The following is a 12,081-nucleotide window of genomic DNA, read 5'->3' as shown; positions in this document are numbered from 1 at the left end:
TGTGATTACTTTATATATCTTACCTATCAGAGATAAATCTCGAGTAAATCTTAGAGAAGATAAAATTCAATAAGATAGAAAAAGTAAGATCAGAATTCGCAACTACAGAGAAAATAATTGAATCTGGATTCACGAATCCCAAATGAAGTCTTCAAGTCGTTAACCTAATCATGGTTTTGGAAAACCTAGGTTAAAGGAGAATCGACTCTAGTTTGCAACTAGGACACACGAGAGTGTCGAGATTAGGTTTCCCAGATGCTATAGTTCTCCCTTATATAGTATTTCAAATCAGGGTTGCTTACAATCAAAGCTAAGATAGCTTAGTAACAAATCAATTCATATTCACTGTTAGATGAATTCCTGATTTAAGATTCAAGCTAAGTCTACTTAGAAACTAAACAATCAATATACACCATTAGATGGTATTAGCTTGATACACACAAATGAAATATACCTATATTTAGATATGGATGAACCATACCAAAATGTGTATACCTTGTTGGCTCAATAACAGTTAACCGAAGTTAGCCACATGAACACTTATAACTTAGCCACATTCATTTAACACTTCTAAATCAAATATGATGATCAATCAATCATGATATATAATCAAATGAATCTAAATGTAATTCAAGAGAGTTGTTCAAATGTTCACTATCTCATAAAAATATATATGAACCATTTGAAACAAAATCGTTTTGGTTTGTAATTGTACAAAGTACTTATACAAGAACCAATTCATGAACATAATGCCACGTTTTATAAAACAAGTTCACATACCTTATTTCATTAAAGTTCCAGGGACTTTAGTTCGCAAACTGAGTTCGAAAACGAACCTGAGTTCATGAGTATTTCATTAAAGTTCCAGGGACTTTAGTTCGCAAACTGAGTTCGCAAACGAACCTGAGTCCAGGGACCTTATTTCATAAATTAATTGTCTCCAACTAAACTCGTCAAGTAGATGATGAACTTTAGCTAAAGCTAAAAGCTTCCAACACGTATTTCGAGAAATATATAAACGAGATAAACTCGGCTCGAAATTTCAAATGTGTATAATGTAAAAGTTTATATAGCTATACTACTTAGTCTCATTAGAAGATAAAATAGAATAGACTTCTGAGTGATAGATAAGATTTAGTCTCCACATACCTTTTGTTGATGAAGTTCCTCCAAGCTCTTCAGTAGATCTTCTTCTTCAATTGGTGAACGTCGTGAAGTCTAAATCTCAACTACACACTTCTATCCTAATACGAGACATAACTATAAGTAGACTAGAAATCAAGTATATAGTTTTGATCAACTAAACTTGACAAACAAGCTTGAGATAGCCAAGATTGCGAGTTCGACCGAGCAGTGCTCTAACCAAGATAAAGGCACATCGGATCAAAAAGAGATCTCAAAGATCCCAAAGTTAGGTAATACCGCCCAAAATAAAACTAATTTTTATCTTTTATCCGAGATCAGCTGTAAATATAATATTTACACCAAAATGAAAGCCACATCCAGCTGTAAAAAAAAACGATCTGAGCTGCTGCAAAGCAGAAAACAATAATCAAAGTTTACATAAAGTACAATCAAAGAATAAATTTTAATTAAACTGGGGAAAAATATGTAGATGATAAAATACAACATCTACCCAATACTGATAGTTTTACAGGTCTTACGAGCTAGAGCGCTGAGAGAGAACCTAGGTCGAGGTCAGGCAGACGAGTCTTTAGTACGTGCAAGACTTAAAGGAAATCATATTCTCGTAACCACGACCTGAAGACGAAGACTAAACCACATGCCCGATCTGAGTTCTGGATACCGCACTGAAGATAGAGACCGTAGACACAGCTACAAGTCAGGACTAGGAGCCCATGACCTGGATTAAGAGTCACGTGACAAGGAAAGCTACCCAGGTCAAGGATATCATTCGATAAGGAATTAATATTTGAGTGAATAATGAAGTCATCTCCAACTAGATTAAGGCGGTTTTCAATTAGGTCTACTTCATGTTTGATAGCTACACTAGTATAAATAGCCAGAAAGGCTATGCTTGTAAATCAAGTACAATGTGCACAACTTTTACCGATCAATAAGAAATATTTGTCAGTGATTCTCTCTCCTGATACCTTTTGGACTGACAATCTGACTTGCAAAGAAGATAATCATAATCCCATAACTCGCGCGAATCGCGATAGTCACCTGTAAAAGTACCATAATTGATCAGATTTGGTGATCAACTATACGAACCATCAGATCATAACTCTGTGTAGGTACGTATACGAAGTCTCTATTCCCAGGACACGAAATATTCATCTTCAATTACAAAGGTGCTCATTGATAGAAACTTATTCTTGTTAAAATTACTCTAATGTTTCTTCTACAAGAGACGACTTTTTTTTAAAGCTGCTTGATAGCTAAACCACTTTGTATTGATTTAGCAAGTTCGTTTGCATGCTTGTTTTCTCCAGAAAAAAAAATCCTCTCTGAAAACCCAACGAAACCCTAACGCTGTTTGAGTCTTCTCTTGCTCGGATCTTGCTCTATTGGAGAAGATCTGAGCAAGAGAAGCTCAAACCATTTTCTCCCTTTGCCTTTTCATATTTTACTGCTTTGGTTTCATCTTTTTAGGTTAGCTTTTGGTTTAAATATGACTGATTTCTTTGAGATATCTAGTTGGGTTTTCATCCTTTAATTTTTAGATTGGTGTAGAGTAGTTCTTCTCTGGTTTAGATTCGTTATTAGGATTGATGTGTTTTCTCTCTATTGGGAGGAAAATTTCTGTTTTCATTACTTCTTCAGCATTTCTTAAATCAGGATCAATAGCAGCAACAGAATCACTTGTTTCAAAAGTAGCAGCTGCAATCACAAGAGTTTCAACTACAGCAGCAATAACAATCACAGAATCAACAAGAAGAATCACAGAAACAGCAGCAACAATCACATACTCAACTCTAAGATCAATCAACATAACATCTGATTCAAAGAGACGAAGTAGCAAGATCTTATCAGTAATCAATACCCCTGTATTGGGTTCCTTTCAGTTACTTTGTTACAAAAAAGTGGATCACTGTATGATCATGCCTCTCCTGTTCGTGACCAGGAAAGGAGTGCTATCTGTGGTTGTTCATCTCCACACACCCAGAACCCTGAGAGATGGATGGATCTTTTTTTTTTATCTTAACAATTTTACCTTGTGCAAAATTGTGAATTGATTTTGGAAGAAATTAGTTCTTTCCAAATAATATCATCTAAACTTCACAAGGAAACGATTCAATTAGTTGTATTATTGGGTGATTCTCTTTGCTATGTCTCTGGAGTTGCTAGTGTCCATATTAGTCAAATCTGCTCAAGTTTTTTACATCAGATCTGTAAGTGTTGTTGCTCATATTATCCTTGTAATTTCTGTTACATACACTATCTCTGTAATGGTCCTGTAATGGTGTTGATGAAGTTGTAATGGTTCCTTAAGGTGCTTTTGCCTTAAATTTTTCTATAAAAAAAAAAACAACTGTCAATGGGGATAAGGTGTGTCTGAAGCTTTGGCGCTGCGCAACAGAAGCATTGTCGCGAGGGACAAATGAGCATTTCCCCATCCGCCCATCCGTTTTTAAGATTCGGTCATCCTATCATTCCCCTGGTGGGGGCAAATTCTTAGCAAGTAATAAGAAGTCAACAACACCATGAGATAAAAGTTACATGGGAAAAATTGGCTTGCACCAAAAACAATTGCTTTTGCTTTGAGAACTTACGTTGATTTCGAACCGACATCATATTGATATTTCCATATTTCCACCCAAAGTGAGATCTTTATGAAAAAATAGCCAAATATGTTCCAGCAATCCTGAAATATCTCCACAAGTACAGGGTTGGTAATGGTCCACAAATTGCCTACAATTCAGATGATTTATACTTTAAATCATTTTAATTCCCTATAGGCTTCTTTCTTTCCTCTTTGCACTCTTAACTAATAATTTTACACAATTCAGCAACAATCAAAATTCAGGTTTAAGATATCCTACAAAATTTAGGAAAATGAAGATTGCAACCTCAGTAATGATATCCGACAATATGACGATGTTCTGCGGCGTGGATATTGTAAGCACTCAACTTTCAAGCATATGGCAAGGAGATGATCCTTTCAATTACATATATCCTGTTTTCGTTATGCAGATAGCCGTTGCTTGCCTATTTACCTCAACCGTAAAGTCCTTGTTAGAACCTATCGGTCAGACTTCTTTTATCTCACAGATGATTGTATGCTTCTTGATTAATTCTTTCACATCTCCTCTCCTTGAAAATACTCATTCACATGCATTTCTCTCACCTTTCTAATGAATGGTTTTGAATTTGCATGGATCAGGGTGGGATAATGGTAGGTCCTTCGTGTTTTGGCCGCACCGGGCTCTTCATAGAATATTCCCTCCGAATTCCATGTACATATTTGATAACTGTCAGTACTTTGGTTCCATGTTTTTTCTATTCCTTATAGGAGTGAAGACAGACTTAACCATGCTTCAGAGGTCAGGGAAGAAGGGATGGCTTATAGGTCTATTTTGCTTCTTCTGTCCTTTATGCCTTAACTTATCGGTTTCTAAGATGGTGCATCATAACGTAAAGTTAAATAACAAAGTGGCTGAATCCTTTGACAACGTAGCACATCTAATGTCGCTAAGCTCGTTCCATGTCGTGGCTTGCGTCTTAGATGATTTGCAGCTCCTCAGTTCGGAGATCGGGCGTCTAGCAATGTCAGTGTCAATGATAAGTGGACTTTTAGCTGGTGCTCTCTATTCATTAATTATACAACTATGACGAGCATACAAGCCAAGAAATCAAATGCGTGTATATGGATAATTTTGAGTTGTTGCTTCCTGGTGCTAGTTATCACTTTCATTTTGCGGCCGATAATGTTTTGGATAATCAGAAACACATCAGAAGAGAAATGCATCAAGGAAGGCTACATATTTTCCATACTTGTGATGGTTTTGTTGAGTTCCTTATTTGGGGAGACTGTAGGTCAGCGTTTCTTGCTTGGACCTATAATCTTAGGTCTGGCTGTTCCTGCTGGACCGCCATTAGGAGCTGCTATAGAAGATAGACTCGAGTGTTTCGTCAAATCAATACTCCTTCCAATCTTTATTATCTCCTCCACACTCCAGGTGAACGTTTTTGAAATACAGCGGCAAGAGTTTCTAATCTTGGAGTTCATAGTTTTTATTAGCTTCTTAGGGAAGCTCTTAGGGTCACTGCTGCCTGCTCTATTCTGCGGAGTGCCTTACCAAGATGCCTTATGGCTAGGGATAATCATGAATGTCCAAGGAGTATTAGATATCGAGTTCTGGGTATGGGCAGTCGGTCTTAAGGTAAATAAATCTATAGTACTACAACTAAATTTTTCATGAGTTAGGATCCATCGACACCACTGTCCTGCCATTATTCTCCTATAAGAAGCAGAATATGGGCATAACAGTGGCGTCAGCGGATTCTACCTCGTAAGGTTTATCACATTAATTAATTTTTGCTAAGTGTTACTATACTTGCAGCTTATTAGCCAGCGCATTTACACTTGCCTGGTTTTGTCAGCGGTGATTGTAACTGGAACAATCTCGCCATCGGTGAAATTCCTGTACAACCCTTCAAGAAGATGCAATGCATACAAGAGAAGAACTATCAAGAACTGCAGCAAACGGAATGTAGAGTTTCGGATACTTGCCTGCATCTACCACAACGAAAATGTCTCTACCATCCTAAATGTCCTTGAAGCTTCTCATCCAACAACATATGGTCCTATCTGCATTTACATGCTCCATCTAATACCACTTCAAGGTCGAGCATCACCTCTACTTGTTACTCATAAGAACAGCCAAAAGGAAGATTCTTCAAACAGTTTTAACCCGTCTTCTCACATAATCAATGCCTTCAAACTCTACGAAAAACAAAACGAGGGGACAGTTTTTGTAAATTCGCTCACTGCAATCTCACCTCACAGTACAATGCATGATGATATTTGCTCAGTCGCGTCTGAGAGAAGAACATCCCTAATAATCTTACCCTTTCATCATCATCCAAGTCTCAGTAGTACGACCCACTTGCCCACGTCAATCAGAAAAGTGAACCAGAACGTTCTTAAGACGGCCCCTTGTTCTGTTGGTCTCCTAGTAGATCGAGGGTCACCACAAAGAGCGCAAGCATCGAATAAAAACGACAAACCTCCATATCTTGTTGCAGTAATCTTCTTGGGTGGTGAAGATGATAGAGAGGCACTAGCTTATGGTACTCGCATGGGAGAAAACAGTAGCGTGAAACTAACGGTATTCAGGTTTTCTATTCGCAGGGAGAATCCGGATCCAGCTTCAGATGCTGACATGTTAGACAATGATAGTATAGATGACTTTAAGAAGTATAGTGTAGGTAATGAAAATGTAGTGTACAGAGAAGAGGAAATGAAAGACAGTATAGGGATCGTTACGGTGATCACATCCATCGAACACTCGTTCGACCTTTTAATACTGGGTAAAGACCATGACCAAAACTCATCAGATCTTCTTCGAGGTCTAGAGGAGTGGAGTGAGTTCCCAGAGTTAGGGCTGGTTGGAGACATGCTTGCTTCATCTAACTCAAACTGTAATGGATCAATATTGGTGGTTCAGCAACAATCCTCAGTTGATTCAACCTTGCTCGATAGCCCTAAATATTATTTTGGTGAATTAGCCTAGAGTGCGTAGTTAGTATAGCTAAATGGGGTACGTACTCGGACCCGTTGCAGTATAATAGCAATTCTTCTTTCTGTTGATGTGCACATTCAACCAAGTATCGTAAGAAAATTGTTCCATAGAAACGAAACTAAATTCAAGTAGACAAAATCGTGAAAATTTCATATTCAAATATAAATTTAAAGTGCAGATTCTTCTTTTAGATGAGTTCTATATGCATTGTGGGAGAGTCTGAGGCCCTTCTGCACTTTCCTTATGAATAAGCTTTCCGCAGAGCTGCCCTTGGCCAATTGCAAGGCCGGTCCTTGCGGTTATGACATTAAAAAAACATGAGCTCTGGAAACAAAATATTAACTTCGGCACAAACAAAATGAAATCTTTTGACTCTTAACTTTTGACTCTTAAGACTTGGTACAAACCGCGTAAATTAACCATCCACCTAACACTGTAGGAAAAAAAAAAACATTACACGATAGAAGTTCCTTGCAAAGAAAAACTGGCCGCCTTAATTGAACTTAGACAAGTTAGGCTGACACTTAACTACTCAAGCTAAATAAGTCCCTCAAAGTCAAAAGATTTTAGTTCGTTCCTATAAATAAGAGACAAGAAAATGTGTAGCAAAATTGTCCTTTAATTTATTTATTTTTCTCTTGGTTCACATTTTCAATTTCTACAGCATTAATGGATTTCTTGAGTTCATATGCATCAGCTTTGATTAGAAGAAGTACAAGTACTGTTCTTCTAGTAATGTTGTTTATGATAATATATGGTGTAGTAGAGATCAGAGAAAATCCTACTAGTAATTCTTCTTATGTTCATGGAGAAGTCAATAGTAGTGGTCATCCATATCCTACTCGAAAGTTAATGATGGTTGTCAGTGATGGATCAACACTGGAAGCAGAGATGGGAAGAGCACGGATGCTACGTGTGTCTAGGAACCGGTTTCCTCCTCCAAAGGCGAATACAACTCCATACTTCTCTCCTCCTCCTGTTCCCATACGACGGCCGGCTCCTCCTCCTCATTATAAATAAAATGGATAGGTCCACTGAATTTTTCTTATAGGTTAAACTCTGAGAATTTATATGAGTTCTCAGAAACGGTGTTCATGTAAGAGTGTTCATGAATTGTAGTAGTAATAATTCAAATCAATGATACGATGATACTGATCTATCTATATTATATAAAGGGAACAACCTTAGGCACTGTAGTGAACAGTGTTATGAAGCTGCACATTTCATTTGGACAATTTTGCCCCTATTATGTGCCGATATAGAAGATGAGAAGTAAATAATGTGAGGGTATAATAGTCAACGAGATGAAAATTAGCCTTTTTATGTACTACCCACTCTTTTACTAGAGGTTCGTGTTGTAACAACCCTTACGCACTATTAATCGTAAGTGAAGCTACAAAATATGAGTTTCCGGATTTGCCCCTTTTGGAAAATAAGATGAGAGTTATGACAAAAAATCTTTGAGGGCATATTGGTAACTTAGTCATGACATTTACAACAAAAGTGATCGTAAAGGAGAAAAATGAAATCTTTAATGGTTAATCGAAGTTACAGGACTAGAACTTTACAACAACTCATGATTGTTAACTTCACTATAATTAAGAGATTATGTTTCGAAAAAAGAAAATTACATCTCAAGAATTTCTCAAAAGAAAGTTAAGTTGTGAATGTTGTGCATAGCTAAGAACGACTGCAAGGAAATAAAACATTTCAAACCTCTACAAATCTCCACTGTTGTATTGATTCAAAAATCCTAGAAATATTTGGGTAAAAAGAAATCCCCAAAAATCTCTCGATATATACTAAATCAGATTTCAAGAGTTTTAAACAATTAAAGAGATAAAAAGGTGGTTATGAGACTTGATCTTGATCAATTGGAGGATATCAAACAGGATTAGGTTTGAATCTGCATCTAAGAATGGTGAGAGAAATAGAAAACTAAACAGGAGAGAAAAGTTTATGGCTGCGTTTCCTTCTTTTTTTTTAACGTCAATAAGAACATTTTTTGGCCCCATTAACACCTGTTCAATATGCATGCCTTTTTGCAGTACGTGGTGTAGATAGAGTAGCTGGAACATCGAATTTGATGCTTCGTTAAGTAACAAGACTATGATTAGCCAACTTTTACGATGTAACAGGTTGTCCGTGAATTAGTGAACTCCCACTTTCTAAATCGTTTCCTAGCCATCGATCACAGCACGTGCATATGCACGTGCCCACACTCTTGTTTCTATAAAACTAAGATATGTTACTTGGATTGGATTTTTCACGCACATTATTAATATTTCATAAACCTGACTGAATTATGGCACACAAATTCTAGTCTCATCTCGGGAAAAAGATATGGACTGCCTAAATGGTGTATGAAAACTAAGTTATCCTTGTCCCTACATACTTCTTATCCATTCTTATTTCTCTCGTGTAATTTGCGTTATCTCTCCTGTAAAGATTGATAATTTGTATTATTTCCCCTACAAAAATAAAATTAGCAAAACTTCACCTCGTAAATAATTCCGTCTATTTCATGTTAGCTGACTCAGCACTAATTTACACGTGTTTTTTGTAGGGGAGGTAATCCAAATTACCAGTCTTTACAGAGGAAGTAACGCAAATTACTAATATTTACAGCGGAGGTTATGCAAATTACCCAAAAATAAAATAAAAACCACGTGTAAGTTAGTGATGAGTCAGCTAACTTGGAATAAACGGAATTACTGACGAGATGAGGTTTTGCAAATTTTATTTATGTAGGGGAGGTAATGTAAATTACAAAACTCTACGGGGGAGGTAACGCAAATTACGCAAATTTCTCTTAAACACAAAAATTATCTAGGAGATCAAGACTTAGAAAAAAATTCTTTCTCAACTCAAGTTTTTCAAATGTTTTTTTTTGTTTTCGAACATCAAGTTTTCGAGTAGAAAAGGTTTAAGAACGATTGTTATATTTGTTTCCGAGTTTAAGAAAGTTTAAGAATAATCTACAAATCTGGGTTAATTACGACCGAATATTGTTATTGATGTCCGTTTTTCACGAAAACATGAACTCACGATCAGCAAGTAATTTACATAAACTATATAACAGGCAAATCTTTCTTGATGTTCTTCACTCGCAATGAACATCAAGAACAATATACAGGTATTAAGTGACTTATTTAACGGTTACAATGAAGAAAATAAAAAAAAAAATTGTCGATTTTTTTGCCAACGTCGGTAGGTATTTACATATACACCTGTCGATCTCAAACCTCTTGTTTATTACAAAAATATCTGAGTATTGTTATCGGCACGTATTTTCATACCTTGCAATTCTAGGTAATTATCGTCTCACCCAGGATTAACGGTTACAAATTAACAAAACATGTTAATTGATTTTAATGTTCATAATAAATGAAGAACATCAATAACAATCGGCAAGTATTTGCATATATGACCGTCAATTATTCTCGATGTTCTCTGTTCACGAAAAATACAAGAACCATCAACATGTATTAAGTGAGTTAATTACCTGCTGATTTCGAGTTATACGAAGCTCAGAAATGATGAAAACTTTGAGACTTTTTCCGTTATAAGATACAAATATGTTTTCATCTCCAGCATGTATTAACATTATAATCTTCATTTGCTTCAAAATAAAATTAACATTTTGGACTTGGTTATGAAACTCTTCCCTAATACATAATATCTTGATGATAACTCCAAATTCTCTAACACTAACTATAACTTAATCTAACATAATGATTCCAAAAAATAATATAACTGATTATCACTTATTGATTAGGAGCGTTTTTCTCTTTAAAACAATATGAGGAGACGAGGTTTTAGGAATTGCTCCAAATAACCATTTTTTTCTTATTAATCCGTGTATGCCTTCAGGTTAATGGCTTTATTGGTCAATGCGCCATTACCATCATCTATAAGATTTTTCTCCGATTAGACCAAACCATCGTAGAAATGGTGCATTATAAGTTACTCAGTGATTTAGTGATGTAGGAAACTCCCCAATAACTTCGTGTATTGTTCCCAAAAATCATAAACAGTTTCACAAATATTTTGTTCAATCACACTAATTTCTTTACGAATAATTTGCTTTACATGTGCGAATTACTTTCCTAAAAACCGTCTCTTCATCTTATTCCATGTTGTAATACTTACAGGTGGAAGATAGTAAAACCATTCTTCTGTAAAATAATTCAAATAGAATGGAAAAGTAGTCAGTGAAGATTTTTCTTGGTCAATTTTAGCCAAATTCAAACTGGTCAACCTATGTTGAAGCAGTTGCAAGTGACAATTAGGATTGTTTTCTGCAAACCCTTTAAACTTATCTAACCAATAAATTAACTAACATTTGAGTTCAGCTGAGTTGTATAAGTTTATGCAAAGTTGTTGATGATCAAACAATGGAGATGTCAAATTCTTGAGTGCCTTCCTTTCAGGCTAACGAAGAGGTGGAGAATTTTCCCGATTACCACGTCCTTGGTTCCGTGTTTCTTCACCCATCTCTTTTTTGGATGGTTGCTAAGAGTATTGTTCCTAAAGTAGTAATAATTCCACACCTTTGGTAATATTAATGTGTGGATGTCTAAGATTAAGTATCCGAAATCAAAATTTTAGAAAATAAAGTTAAAAAATAAAAACAATAACTTAAAGAAAAAGTAAATATAAACAAATAAGAACTAAAAGTTACCAACAGCTCCCCAATAGCGACGCCAAAATTTATTGCGTGATGTAGGTGAAACAAATTAGTCCACTTAGTTTTCGCTCAATTAACAAGTAATTCAGTAGAATTATGGTTCCCACGAAAACAAAGAGATTTTAGTTGTTATTAATCAAAGTAACCAAAAGAGGATTTTTACTAGGTTTTTAGTAAAGTAAATAACAAAGAAATCGAAGTTGATTAATTTTCTAACAACGGTGAGAGATATGATTGAGGATTCCTTCTTCTTTACTAAACATTCGTTGAACTACTATAATCATATATTCTTCATCCATCACGGATTATCACCAACCGTAAGATAGAAGGATCGCTTGATTATTCCCAAAATTTATAATCCCATCGGAAAACAGGTACGCTTAGTCACCAGATTTTGTTCGTCTGAGCCACCAAGAAGTAGGCTTTCAAGGTGTAAATCAGTCAAATGATTTAGGGTTTGTGAGTTTAAGTTTTTCCTAGTAATTAAACTTAATACACTTGGTTTAGTTTCTAGTGTTATCTTTACACGTGATTTATCCACAAAATTCCTCTGCAAGGTGTCACGTTTTTTTACTTGTTTAAAGGATTACTAGATAATTATACATATTTTCATTCTATATTATCTTTGAAAAAACCAACAAACGGATTTAGTTGGTCACCTAATTAATTTATAAATCAAAC

At 35.6% G+C, this 12,081-nt stretch overlaps 1 protein-coding gene across 3 annotated transcripts; it reads left to right on the top strand.

Moving 5' to 3' along the window:
- The first annotated feature begins 3,964 nt into the window (after positions 1–3,964).
- Positions 3,965–6,820, top strand: LOC113353638 (cation/H(+) antiporter 15-like). 3 transcript variants are annotated; one of them, XM_026597177.1, is made up of 3 exons: positions 3,965–4,213; positions 4,349–5,348; positions 5,529–6,820. In XM_026597177.1, exons 2-3 carry the CDS (start codon positions 4,794–4,796, stop codon positions 6,699–6,701), a joined length of 1,728 nt encoding a protein of 575 aa, XP_026452962.1. In that variant the 5' UTR covers positions 3,965–4,213; positions 4,349–4,793; the 3' UTR covers positions 6,702–6,820. The 3 variants fall into 3 exon arrangements, with proteins under 3 accessions (XP_026452962.1, XP_026452960.1, XP_026452961.1); XM_026597175.1 differs by having other exon boundaries at positions 3,965–4,242; XM_026597176.1 differs by having other exon boundaries at positions 3,965–4,360; positions 4,478–5,348.
- Positions 6,821–12,081: the final 5,261 nt, after the last annotated feature.

Source organism: Papaver somniferum, chromosome 2 (assembly GCF_003573695.1).
Source record: "Papaver somniferum cultivar HN1 chromosome 2, ASM357369v1, whole genome shotgun sequence".
Classification (NCBI taxonomy): Eukaryota; Viridiplantae; Streptophyta; class Magnoliopsida; order Ranunculales; family Papaveraceae; genus Papaver; species Papaver somniferum.
This window is presented reverse-complemented; position numbering and strand designations above follow the sequence as displayed.

What these genes read in the sequence shown, in the direction of transcription:
- LOC113353638 (XM_026597177.1), top strand. Translation starts at nt 4,794, where the DNA reads ATGACGAGCATACAAGCCAAGAAATCAAATGCGTGTATATGGATAATT. An exon ending in TATGGGCAGTCGGTCTTAAG is followed by an intron (nt 5,349 to 5,528) that starts GTAAATAAATCT and finishes CTATACTTGCAG; the next exon opens with CTTATTAGCCAGCGCATTTA.